The following is a 12,212-nucleotide window of genomic DNA, read 5'->3' as shown; positions in this document are numbered from 1 at the left end:
ATTTAAAAGCTGGAACATAATTATATTCTTAGGGACTTTGTGTTTGTCTTGAATACTGTATCATTCAGCACTATGAATTATATTGGTTTTTGCATTGTGATTTTATACAGAATAAAAGATACCACGTATTAAGTTCCCTTGGGAAAAATAAAGTTATTGTATTTTAGTTACCTTACAAATCAAGATGGATGGTAGAAAAGACGGAAGATGTGCGTTTAATGATTTCAGAGCCTTTTATTTGAAATGTCAGTGTTCAAGAGAAAATAAAACAGCAATATAAATATTAGCATAAAAATTAAGAGAATAACACCGGGGAGGGGGGGTGTAGGAGGTCCAAGCGTTTCATAAAGAAAGATATTACAGCACGAGCTAGGATTAATTCAGCAGCGGACGGACGTACACATATATAATATTTATAATCATTTTCTCATATGGACAGAGGCATTCTTGCACAAATGCACGAGATAAAGCACAGAAAAAGGTTACAGAAAGATAGAAACATTTTTTCAATATACTTTTTTTGTTTAGTTTCTTTACAGGGTAGTAAAATAGAGAGAGAGAGAAATGAACACAATAATATGCGCAACACATATCACAAGTTAACTAGTCTACGTGTGTGTCACTCTGTTTACTTATCGTCTAAAGTTATTAGCAACTTTCTTTGTATTTACACTGAAGAGTTAGTTAGTTGGCCTTCATGGTGCTTAGTTACTACATTGCAACACAAACTGTTGAAGAACATTTCAGAGATTGTTTTTTTTCCCGCTGTGGTTTTCTTATTTTTCTTGAAAAACAAATACAACACACTCCAGTAAGCCACTCCTTGTGGAGAGGGGACTTTTAATTAGAAGATTCTGGATGTGGTCCATACTATACAAACAATTGGCTCAAACCATCGACAGGATTAGTGTTTATTTACAGAGGGGAAGAGGCTTCACAGGACCAGGGGGTGGAGCCAAGGGGAGAGTCTGAGGTTAGCATTGCCAGAATGGATTTACACTGAGGGGATAGATACAGCGAAGAGCTAACTCTGTCCCCCCCTCCCTGCTTCTGAAGTGGTATCTCCTCTGTGACATGGAGGGATGTGCTTGGCTCTGTTGACCTCTAACCTGGGTCAGTGCATTAGAGGACATTTAGGGGTGGACTAGGAAGGAGGGACAACAGTGGTGCCTCTGTACATTCAGTGAGTAGAGCCAAGGTCGTTGCCCACCTCCCCGTCAATCTAATGGTACCAACCCAGACGTCGTAATCCTCAGCCCACCCCACTCCACTCCCCCATGAACCCAGCCTGCAAGCTGCCTCTTCATGCAGTGGTGTCCAGCTAGTTGCCGGACAGCTGGATGGACTGACGGCAAAGAAAATACTTTATACTTATCTTATACTACTGAGTCATCAAAAAACACTTATCTTCCCAGATCAAGAAATATAATCATCAGCACTTCAGGGTACGTAGCAAGGGATGAATCCTCAATCTAGACTCTAGCGGCCTAAGAAGTGTCTAACTCCTAAGCACGTCGTTAAAGATCTATACTTTGAAGTTATTTTTACCCTACGTCCCATCTTTATAGTGTGAACAGTGCATCTCTATGGAATGGCTCTCAAAGTGGGACAGCCAGTGAGGGGAGGGCACATAAGCTGGTTTAGGAGGGGGTAGAGGGGCACGGGTGGACAGCAGGAGGTCGCTATGCCCATCTGGTGAGTTTTAAAAGGGGGCTGTGCCTACTATGCCACCAAGTCTACGAATAGGGCTGAAGATAGTACTATAACATGCCTCTGCCCTAGCTTTCTAATAGGGTTCATGCTCAGGTCATAAAAACGGCGAAAGATTCAAATCTTACAATTTAACTATGCTTACAAAATAATATTTATAATTTTTTGCTACCACGTCAGGTAAATGCTACAAGTGCATTTGGCAACCTGTATTTTTTAAGGTGGTCGTCCTCTTTGCAACACTAATTCAATGCATAGTTGAATCTTCTAGAAGGTCTGTGATTTGAACATGCAGAGTGGAATACTACCAGTGCAATGGAATACCCATTGGAATACCCAATGGAGTACCCATTCCCGTGTTCCAAAGAGCTGTGGTATAGGATCCTATAAGGCTGATCCTATATAGGAATCTTATCATGGCAATCTAGTATACTCAACAAGGATCTACTTTCCATCTCAGGAATTATAAATCCAACATGAAACATCTTATGGAACATAGTTAAAATATCCACCTGTGAATACGTCACTGGGCAAAGCCTTGTTATCCAAGCAAAGTTGCTTACACTCAATCTTGTGTCTGAAGTGCATCCAGATTCATTGATTTAACCAAAACACAATCCCCCCTAAACCCCCAGTCTTCCTTATCCGCAAATACTATGAATATAATTTTTTACAACGCAGAATTTCCAAAAAACAACTGTTTCTAGATAGCCTTCAGAAAGAAAACAAAAACAAAATGTCAATGCTGTTCGCTCTTAAACCTTCAACACATTCCAGATTCAAGAGCCCAAAGACAAACATTCCCAAACATCTCCATATTTCGTGTTATCATATGAGCGTGACCAATAGAATTCAGTCCCTGGTTAGACTAAACACATTGAGAGAAGACGTAGGAGGTGAGGGGGGGATTGAATTTCAGTTCTCATCGGGTCGGTTTTCTCTTTTCTCATCGTATTTTCCAAATCTATCCATCCATGGTTCCTCCATCCATCCTACTTCTTCTCCTTCTTGGTGGACTTCTTCTTGGAGGCGGGGGTCTGGGCAGCCTTGGGGGGTTCAGGCTGAGTGGCGGCCTCGGAGGACTGGGCCTGCAGGGTCTGATGTTGAGTTGCCATCTGCTGTTGCATCAGCATCTGCTGCTGCTGCTGCTGCTGCTGCTGCTGCTGCTGGGGGTTGGAGGTCAAGGTGGCCGTGCTGCCAGGGATGTAGACGTTCTGGCGGTAGTCGGGCACGTGCTGCAGGGTGAACTGGGGGCTGTAACGGGTGCTTAGTCCCATGGTGCCTGGCCCCAGGGTTGCGGTCGCCTCGCTCACTTCTGGGGGAAAGAGGGGCAGAGCGGGGAGGAGGAGAGCAGAGGAGAGATGGAACATATTAATAAGGTGTTCTGACATTGCAGTGATGACTTGTATAATACATTGATGCTTACGATTTGTTACATTTCTATGATCATTTCTATATATTCTGAAGCACTCATGTTTTCATGCTTATGTAAAGCTAATTGTACTGAAAAGAAGTGAATTGAGAGAGACTGCAAAAGCGTGAGTGGAAACAAAAGAGAGAATGGTGTTACAAAATGGTGAATGTCTGCTGACATTTTGTGGATGTGGAGAACATTTAGCATTTATGGTGTGCGTCTATGTTCATTGCTGAATGTGTGTGTGTGTGTGTTTCCATTATGTGTGCTCTGGCTGTGTGCGGGTGACGGAGCTCCTAGCTCATAATTCTCTTCCAGCCCCTGCATTGCAGAGCTACAGAGAGACACACACGTCCCCTCGCCTAGTCCCTGCTATCTGGCTCCACTACACACAGTGCAGGCAGCCGTAAACACACACACACACACGCGCCGCTCTGTCATTGCTCGTCCATATTTGTATCGATTCTTAATTCCATTCCTTACTTAGATTTGTGTGTATTGGGTATATGTTGTGAAATTGTTAGATAGTACTGGTTAGATAGTACTGCACTGTCGGAGCTAGAAGCACAAGCATTTCGACTACCCCTGCAATAACATCTGCTAAACACGTGTATGTGACAAATAACATTTGATTTGCTGTAGTGGAGCGGGCCAAGAGCTTCGAGTTCCTTGGTGTCCACATCACTGAGGAATGAACATGGTCCACAGACACCCACACAGTTGTGAAGAGGGCACGAAAATGCCTTTTCCCCCTTAGCAGGCTGAAAAGATTTGGCATGGGCCCTCAGATCCTCAAAAGGTTCATTTTGTCTGGCTGCATCACCGCCTGGTACGGCAACTGCAAGGTATCCAACCACAAGGCCCTACAGAGGGTGGTGAGTACGGCCCAGTACATCATTGGTGCCTAGCTCTCTGCGATCCAGGACCTCTATACCAGGCGGTGTCAGGGGAAGGCCCACCCAAGCCATAGGCTCTTCTCTCTGCTACCGCACGGCAAGCGGTACCAGTGCACCAATTCTGGAACCAACAGGACCCTGAACAGCTTCTACACTCAAGACATAAGACTGCTACTTAATTATCTCGTACCCCTGCACATCGACTCGGTACTGGTACTCCATGTATATAGCCATGTTATTTTTACTCTTTATTGTTATTCACTGTGTATTTATTCCTTGTGTCAATATATATATATTTTTTTGTATCTATGTTTAACTCTGCATTGTTGGAAAATAACCTGTAAGTAAGCAATTCACTGCTAGTCTACACCAGTTGTTCACGAAGCATGTGACAAATAAAAATGGATTTCATTTGATGTGTCAATGGTAAAAACAACAATGGAAGAAATGACAGGAGTCTGTGTGGTAAGAGGTCTTATTGACTCTGTCCCAACGGACTGTGGCGGTGTTTGAGCGTGTGTGTGGTGTGGTGTGCTGTTTGTGTGTGTGTGTGTGTGTGTCAGTACAATGTGCCATTTGAAACATCAATGAGGACAGAGAGCGCTTTATCAATGAGTCTGGCTTCATGCCCTCTAATCAAACAGGAACAAACCCTGACCCCTCCCTGCCTTCCCCTCATCTCCAACTCTGCCCTTCTCTCCATTATACAACACTACTACAGAGGGAGGGAGATAGAGATAGAGAGAGGTATAAAGAGAGGAAATGAGTGAATGTCAGAGGCATAGGCATGTGGTGATGGAAGAGAGAGATCGAGTATGATATGGAGGGTCTGCGGGTAGGCCATAGAAAGAGGGCTTGAGAGAGCAGTAGAGGATGGGAACAAGTAAGATGGGATAGAAAAATAGAGAGATGAATGGAGAAGTGTTGGACTCACCGTTGGCTGCGGCCATCAGGGCTTGGAGCTGCTCGGCCTCTGTGGGGGGGTTGGGCCAGGGTCCGGTTCCCATGACCATCTCAGGGGGACCTCCAGCCCTGCAGGGACATTGAGAGAGGACACATATGTCAACAACCAGCAGCCATTGTAGAAAATGAGTCTTTTCTGCTTGTGTTATTGTGTGATGCTGGTCCCTAGTGTGACTGTTGGTGGTCTTTGATGTCAAGTCACAGGGTCTGATGATTACCAGACACAGCCTGCAGGCAACGCAGAGAAACAAAGAGGACGTACACACACACACTAGGGCTGGGAATTGCCAGGGACCTCACGATACGATATTATGCTGATACTTAGGTGCCAATACGATATGTTTTGTGATTTGATACTGCGATTTTATGTTACAAACATATTACTCAATATGTCTGCTGGAAATGGAAATAAAAGTGCCAAAAACATGTTGTCTCACTATTTAAAAAATGGCCACCAGCACAACACAATGCAGTAAATCTGATGAAACATAATGGCACCACATTAAAAGGGAACAGCTGGCTACACAACACACACACACGGAGCGTTGAACATTTCCATATGGGCCGTGTACATCTTCAAAGGGTTGTTTGTTTAAAGTCAAATTTTGCATGCAGAGGAAGAAAAGTAGTAGACCTACTCTTTGATTACACTCACCGACTTACACTAACTCCCATACCTTTCAGACACACACACACACACACACACACACACACACACACAGACAGATTTAGGTCTAACATTTCTACTGATGGTTTTAATCCACATCAGTCCCTTAGTGATTGGACCATTTCAGTACCTGTTTAATGGCCTAAAGCAGTAGCACCAGGGGGTTGTGGGTAAAGGCTGTGCCCCTGTTTGAAATGCCAGAGAGGAAACAGAATGGCACGCGAGGGGTTAAAAGGACGTGAGAGTCTCACGTCCAGCTTACTGCCTTATACGAGCAGCAGTAAAAAAAATAACGTTGTGTGTGTGTGTGTGTGTGTGTTATGGGCTGCAGTAAAAAATAAGCAAATGCCCTTCCTTTGGTCTCTGCTTGAAACCAATTAAAAACCCACTGGACAAAGGCATATGGACTGGGAAAGTAACCAAGATGGAGAGAGAGAGAGGAGGAGAGAGAGCAAGAGAGGAGGAGAGAGATCAAGAATTTTGTTTTTAAGAAGTGGGGTTGGCCAAAACGTTCTGCCAAAGGGGGTATTACTTATGTGCCAAAGAGCAAAAGAGTCCTTGACCAGTGCCAGCATCCCAAATGAGAACCAGACCAGGTTAAAGCGCGGTTAGTGGAGCCAGCAGGACGGCCATTTTGATTGGTTTCCTTTAGTGGACTAGAGAGATAAAGAGGACGCCTTGTTTGTCACTAATTAGCCTCTCCCTGGTCAGAATAATCACTTTCTGCTTTCAGGACTATCTCTTCCTGTGGTTGTGATGATGACTGGTCATGTCCAGAGGGATCATTCTAACTGGTCAGTCAGAGCTGCTTCTGTAACCATGCATGAAATAGGCTTGTTATCTAGGAGGAAGCCTTTCAAACTGCTTCCTAAACTCTACTGTCCACTTCCAACTATGGGAACTCCTGTCCAATCCTTCTATAAAGTAGGTTACATTCCAGTCCTTCTTTAGAAGTTCCTGTTCAATGCCCTCTCAGCCAGCTGGGTTCAATCTCTCATCAGACAGTCGTTTGAAAGCCCTCTTTTCTGGCCACCAGGATAAGGCATATGAGAAGAAGACCACACAATGGTATAGGATAGTTTACATTTTTTTACATTTTTTAGTCATTTAGCAGATGCTCTTATCCAGAGCAACTTACATGAGCAATTAGGGTTAAGTGCCTTGCTCAAGGGCACATCGACAGATTTTTCACCTAGTCGGCTCGGGGATTAGAACCATTTGTAAACGCCCCGTTTACAAATGGCATTGGCATTGTGTCTGGGAAACACAGCAAACTCAACACATACTCTCTATTTGGGATAAAACATATTTTACACCAAACTAAAAAGGACAAATATTCCTCATAGAAATGGGACTATAGTCTTTGATTACACAACCACACCATGCCAAGTAAAACTACCACGAAATACACACAGTGCACAAACTAAAAACATCACACTGCACAGAAGTGAACCAATCAGAGATCCCCATCAAAGTCTAACTATCACAGAGAGACCAATAGCCCAGCTTGGCACAGGCTAGTGAATCTGAGCTATAGCTAAAGGGTCAGGGATATCTACACACAGTACTGCAGAGCTCTACCTACAGGAAGAACCACTGTAGCTGTGGCTACTCTCTGCCCATAACTGGTTTTAGATCAGTTTCCCTTACAACAGTTTCAACATTACCTATTTACGAGTGCCTCAACAAAACTGATCCACACTCTCTATACTAACACACACGTTGATACCTTATGCCTCGCTTCGGCGTCCATCTTATGTGATCACCATGGTAGTTGTAGAGACTGGAAACACAGGAGGAGTGTTATGACTATGATCTACAGGCTAGGAAAAGATCAGGCAATATAAACTCAGCGGACCTCTGACATCCATTGAGCCTTTGACTTCCATATAACGTTTCAAAGAGAATTCAGGTTTTCCAAATGGATCGTTTCCAATGTATCCATAACCTCAGTGGCTTCCAACATGGAAAGCTCTCATGTTTTTGTTCCTTGTTAAAACTGTGTGTGTGTGTGTGTGTGTGTGTGTGTGTGTGTGTGTGTGTGTGTGTGTGTGTGTGTGTGTGTGTGTGTCTTACACATCCAGAGTGGTAGGAGAAGCAAGCTAGGACTGGAGAGTGTCCCCCCAGATGGTTCTTGACTCATGAAATGTATTGTGGAAAGTTCTGTTGTGGAAACTGTTGCGGCCTGATCAGAAGTTTGGCACACAATGTAGGCCAAATAACCGATGAAGGAGGCACACAGTCACACACAGTTAGACACACACACACACACAGTCATTTATGTCAGTAGATGCAGTTCCCCTCTACCACCATGAAACAGCCAATCACTGATGTCGAAACAGTAAATCACAAGTTATCAATCAGATGCTATCACCCAGATGGAAACACACACGGCGATCAATGAGCTAGAATGTGTATATGTCAGTGCGCTTATGTTCTCCCTTCCCCCTTCACTATGCTCCCCTACTCTCCTCAGCAGTACTGAGTGATGGCACACAGGCTCTGTGAGAGTAGAGGGAGGGAGGGAGAGGAATGGCGGCCATTTTGTGTGTGAGGCAGAGAGCAGCCTGGAGACTCTGACTGTTCACTCAGAGGAGTCAGGGCTCAGATGGAATCTCAGGAGCTCCAGATTCTCATCTACACAAAGTCTCTGTGCCTCAGTTGCTGATATCACCTCCGCTGCACACACTGGGCCAGTAAGAAGAGAACTGTATGTTCTTACTGCTTCCTAATATAATATATGCCATTTAGCAGATGCTAAATCATCCAAAACGACTTACAGTCATGCGTGCATACATTTTACGTATGGCTGGCCCATGCTCTTCCGACTGAGCCACACGGGCCGCAGCTTCTCCTCACTCCCATCCCTCTTTCTCTCCCTCTGTTTTCTAGCCATTGCTCAATCTATGTCTCCCCATCTCTTGTGTGTGTGTGTGTGTGTGTGTGTGTGTGTATGAGAGTCTATGTACTCACCCACTGGGTCCAGGTCTCTGTCCTTGGGTGAAGCGCCAGTCGGCGTTAGGAGGCTTTTGCTGTGAAGAGAACACAAAATACAATGTCAAATCTCTGTTTCTACACACCAACAGGACCATGGGACTGTCTGTCTTATGCAGGTATTGTATGAGTGTCTGTCCATCCGTGTGTGTACCAGAGGTGGTCCTCTGTAGCTCAATTGGTAGAGCATGGCGCTTGTAACGCCAGGGTAGTGGGTTCGATCCCCGGGACCACCCATATGTAAAAATGTATGCACACATGACTGTAAGTCGCTTTGGATAAAAGCGTCTGCTAAATGGCATATTATTATTATTATTATAGGTGGCTGGTGGGAGGGGCTATAGGAGGACTGGCTCACAGTAATGGCTGGAATGGAATAAATGGAACGTATCAAACACATGGAAACCACGTTTGACTCTGTTCTATTAATTCCATTACAATGAGCCTGTCCTCCTATAGCTCCTCCCACCAGCCGCCTCTGGTGTGTACTCTTTCTGTCTGTAGTCAGGGGGCTGAATAAAAGGCATACATCTCTCAGCTTGGATGGGTGGCCATTTTGTTCTGAAATCCATGGAGCAGAAAATGTCAGTGGAGCGCACAGCGACACACACAGAGACAGGGACTCCGCTCCCAATTACAGGCACAAAACAAAAACTAAACTAAATGTATGGGATTACACAGGCTATGGAGGAGATTTGTGTCTTTCTTGTTGCATTGATGATTATGTCCTTAAAACAGTGCATCAAACTTTATAAAGCCTCCACTGAAGCTTTTACATGATCGATGTCTTTGTTTATCAGATTCAGACAAGACAAGGGCTTCATTGATGAGAAATTCCCTAACATTGATTCACCAGGGCCAATACAAATAGGTGACACATAAACAGCACTGGTCTAAAACGTGGTGTTGGCTGATTCACAGCAATAAGAACTCTGACATGCTACTAGAATCATTAAGATCCCAGGACCATGACTGAGTGCCCAAGGACTCCTCACACAGTCAGTGGTTGTTGGGAGAGATAGAAGCTTAGGAGCTAATTGAGTGCCTGTGTAATTCACGGCCCACTCATAAAGACCTGATTGTGTTTTTTCAACAGAAGCCATAGAGAGAGAGGGAAAGAGAGGGGGAGGAAAAGAGAGAGAGAGAGAGAGAGAGAGCTGGGGGGAGAGAGAGAGATGGGGGGGGAGAGAGAGATGGGGGGAGAGAGCACTCAGAGAAAATAAGCGGCAGCTGAATATAGCAGCTGTTTGTTGTTTCAATATGAACAGATACAGTGTGTGAAAGGACCAGAGAGGTTTTTTTAATAGAACAGATAAAAGCCTCTCTCTGCCCTCCCTCTCTTTCACCCAATCTCTCTTTATTCCTAAAGTCCCAACCCACATCCATTTTTCTTCTGTCTCTACCTCCTTTCCCATCCCCTCTCCCTTCCTCTCTCTCCGGTTTGGCAGTGAGGCGGTGAATAGACCCATGGCTGTGTTCCAGACTCTGTCTCCTAATCGACACAGGAGGAGAGAACAGGAGAGAAGTGAGAGGCTCCCCAGACAAACTAGCACGGCCGCCGTCCGCCTCCCATGCAATATTAACACAACGGTTCTACCACAGAGAGACCGGAGAGGGAGCGGGAGGAAGAGAGAGAGAAGAGAGGGGGAGAGAAAGAGTAGAAGAGGGTATAGTGGAGAGAGCGAGAGGGGTCGAGAGAGAGAGAGAGAAACACGCTATCCCATTTCAATAACACCTTCACCACCAACATGTAATTTACAAGCTGTGCCAAAATGACCCCACTAAGGGGTTACATTTCAGTCTACCCCAGTGTCTCTGATTTCATCGCATGTAACACAATAATACACATCACTCGCTCTGTATGCAAATTCTATCCTGTTTTAGATGGATTCAGACGAGCAGATGGACTCGTGGCAGCCATCTTCAGTGGTTGGCTATTTGGTTCCATCTTATTTACAAGAATGTAAATAAAACAGGAACACCCAGGTCTTTGAACTATGAATAGGCCTCTAAATGATGTGTAATTTAATCTTCTTCACTCATCTAGTGGGTATTTTGTCTTAATCTGAGAGACAGATTGACAAATGCATATTTCCCTCTTTCTCTGTGCTGGTTTGGCGGCAGTCGCCATGGAAGTAAAGGGGGAAAAGAGAAAAAGTGATTTTCCATCTGAAAATGAGCAGGGGGCCCAACATTCCAGTTGTGTGACGCTCACTGCAGACACACACAAAAATATATACACCCTGTCTCACTCCCAGAGGTCATTCTCAAGGTCACGTTCCACCGGGACGCTATGAGTTCTGAGTAAGCATGTCCTACACTGTTACTGTACTGAGGTGCGTTCACAGTTCACACATTAAAAGGGTCAAGTGATGTTACTAAGAGCACAACCTTCTGTTAGAACATCAACCGTTCTCAAGTTCATTTTTATGTATCTAGTGTGTAATATATCTGCCCTAAGAAACCAACCCATAATACTCCTGATAGGGACCAGTGCTCCAGATAGCTGATCCAGAGTCAGTTATTAAGGTCAGAAACCAGAAAGTGACCAGAGTGGATCAAACCCACTGGACTCCCTCAGTGAGAAGCTCGGTCTGCTCTGAGGTCAGATAGGGATAATGGTTCTCCTGTTCTGATCCATAGAGACTTACCAGACTGACCACTTCTAACACAGTTACCACTATCACTGGACATAGTTACACTAAGAGAACCTACTGCCTTCTGTTCATGTCCCTAAGCTACTACTACAGTAAACAAAAATATAAAACGCAACATGTAAAGTGTTGGTCCCATGTTTCATGAGCTGAAATAAAAGATCCCCGAAATATTCCATATGCGCAAAAAGCTTATTTCTCTCAAATCTTGTGCACAAATTCCCTGTTAGTGAGCATATCTCCTTTGCCAAGATAATCCATCTACGTGACAGGTGTGGCATATCAAGAAGCTGATTAAACAGCGTGATCATTACACGAGTGCAGTTTGGTCACACAGCACAATGCCACAGATGTCTCGAGGCGGCAGGTAGCTTAGTGGTTAAGAGCGTTGTGCCAGTAACCGAAAGGTCGCTGGTTCTAATCCCCGAGCCGACTAGGTGAAAAATCTGTCGATGTGCCCTTGAGCAAGGCACTTAACCCTAATTGCTCCTGTAAGTTGCTCTGGATAAGAGCGTCTACTAAAATGTAAATGTCTCAACTTTTGAGGGAGCATGCAATTGGTATGCTGACTGCAGGAATGTCCACCAAAGCAGTTGCCAGATAATTTAATGTTAATTTCTCTACCATAAGCCACCTCCAACGTTGTTTTAGAGAATTTTGCAGTACGTCCAACTGGCCTCACAACCACAGACCACGTGTATGGCGTCGTGTGGGCTAGTGGTTTGCTGATGTCAACGTTGTGAACAGAGTGCCCCATGGTGGCGGTGGGGTTATGGTATGGGCAGGCATAAGCTACGGACAACAAACAGAATTGCATTTTATTGATGGTAATTTGAATGCACAGAGATACCGTGACGAGATATTGAGGCCCATTGTCGTGCCATTCATCTGCCGCCATCACCTCATGTTTCAGC

The 12,212-nt window shown here is 44.7% G+C and overlaps 1 protein-coding gene across 29 annotated transcripts in view; it reads right to left on the bottom strand.

The window, feature by feature from the left end:
* Positions 1 to 214: 214 nt before the first annotated feature.
* The window catches only part of LOC121543844 (protocadherin gamma-C5), a 183,473-nt gene continuing 171,475 nt past the window's right edge, over positions 215 to 12,212 (bottom strand). For 27 of the 29 annotated variants that reach the window (XM_041854104.2, XM_045208024.1, XM_041854084.2 and 24 more), the window contains exons 2-4: positions 8,624 to 8,682; positions 4,955 to 5,052; positions 215 to 3,025 (exon numbers count right to left, since the gene is read on the bottom strand). In XM_041854104.2, the coding sequence (XP_041710038.2) occupies positions 2,703 to 3,025; positions 4,955 to 5,052; positions 8,624 to 8,682 (480 nt within the window). In that variant the 3' untranslated portion in view covers positions 215 to 2,702. The remainder of the gene's footprint in view (positions 3,026 to 4,954; positions 5,053 to 8,623; positions 8,683 to 12,212) is intronic. The other 2 variants (XM_041853999.1, XM_041854004.2) reach the window with 1 other exon arrangement.

The sequence above is a fragment of the Coregonus clupeaformis genome, chromosome 3 (genome assembly GCF_020615455.1).
Source record: "Coregonus clupeaformis isolate EN_2021a chromosome 3, ASM2061545v1, whole genome shotgun sequence".
Classification (NCBI taxonomy): Eukaryota; Metazoa; Chordata; class Actinopteri; order Salmoniformes; family Salmonidae; genus Coregonus; species Coregonus clupeaformis.
The sequence above is the reverse complement of the archived record's forward strand: the minus strand, read 5'-3'. Positions and strand labels throughout refer to the sequence as shown.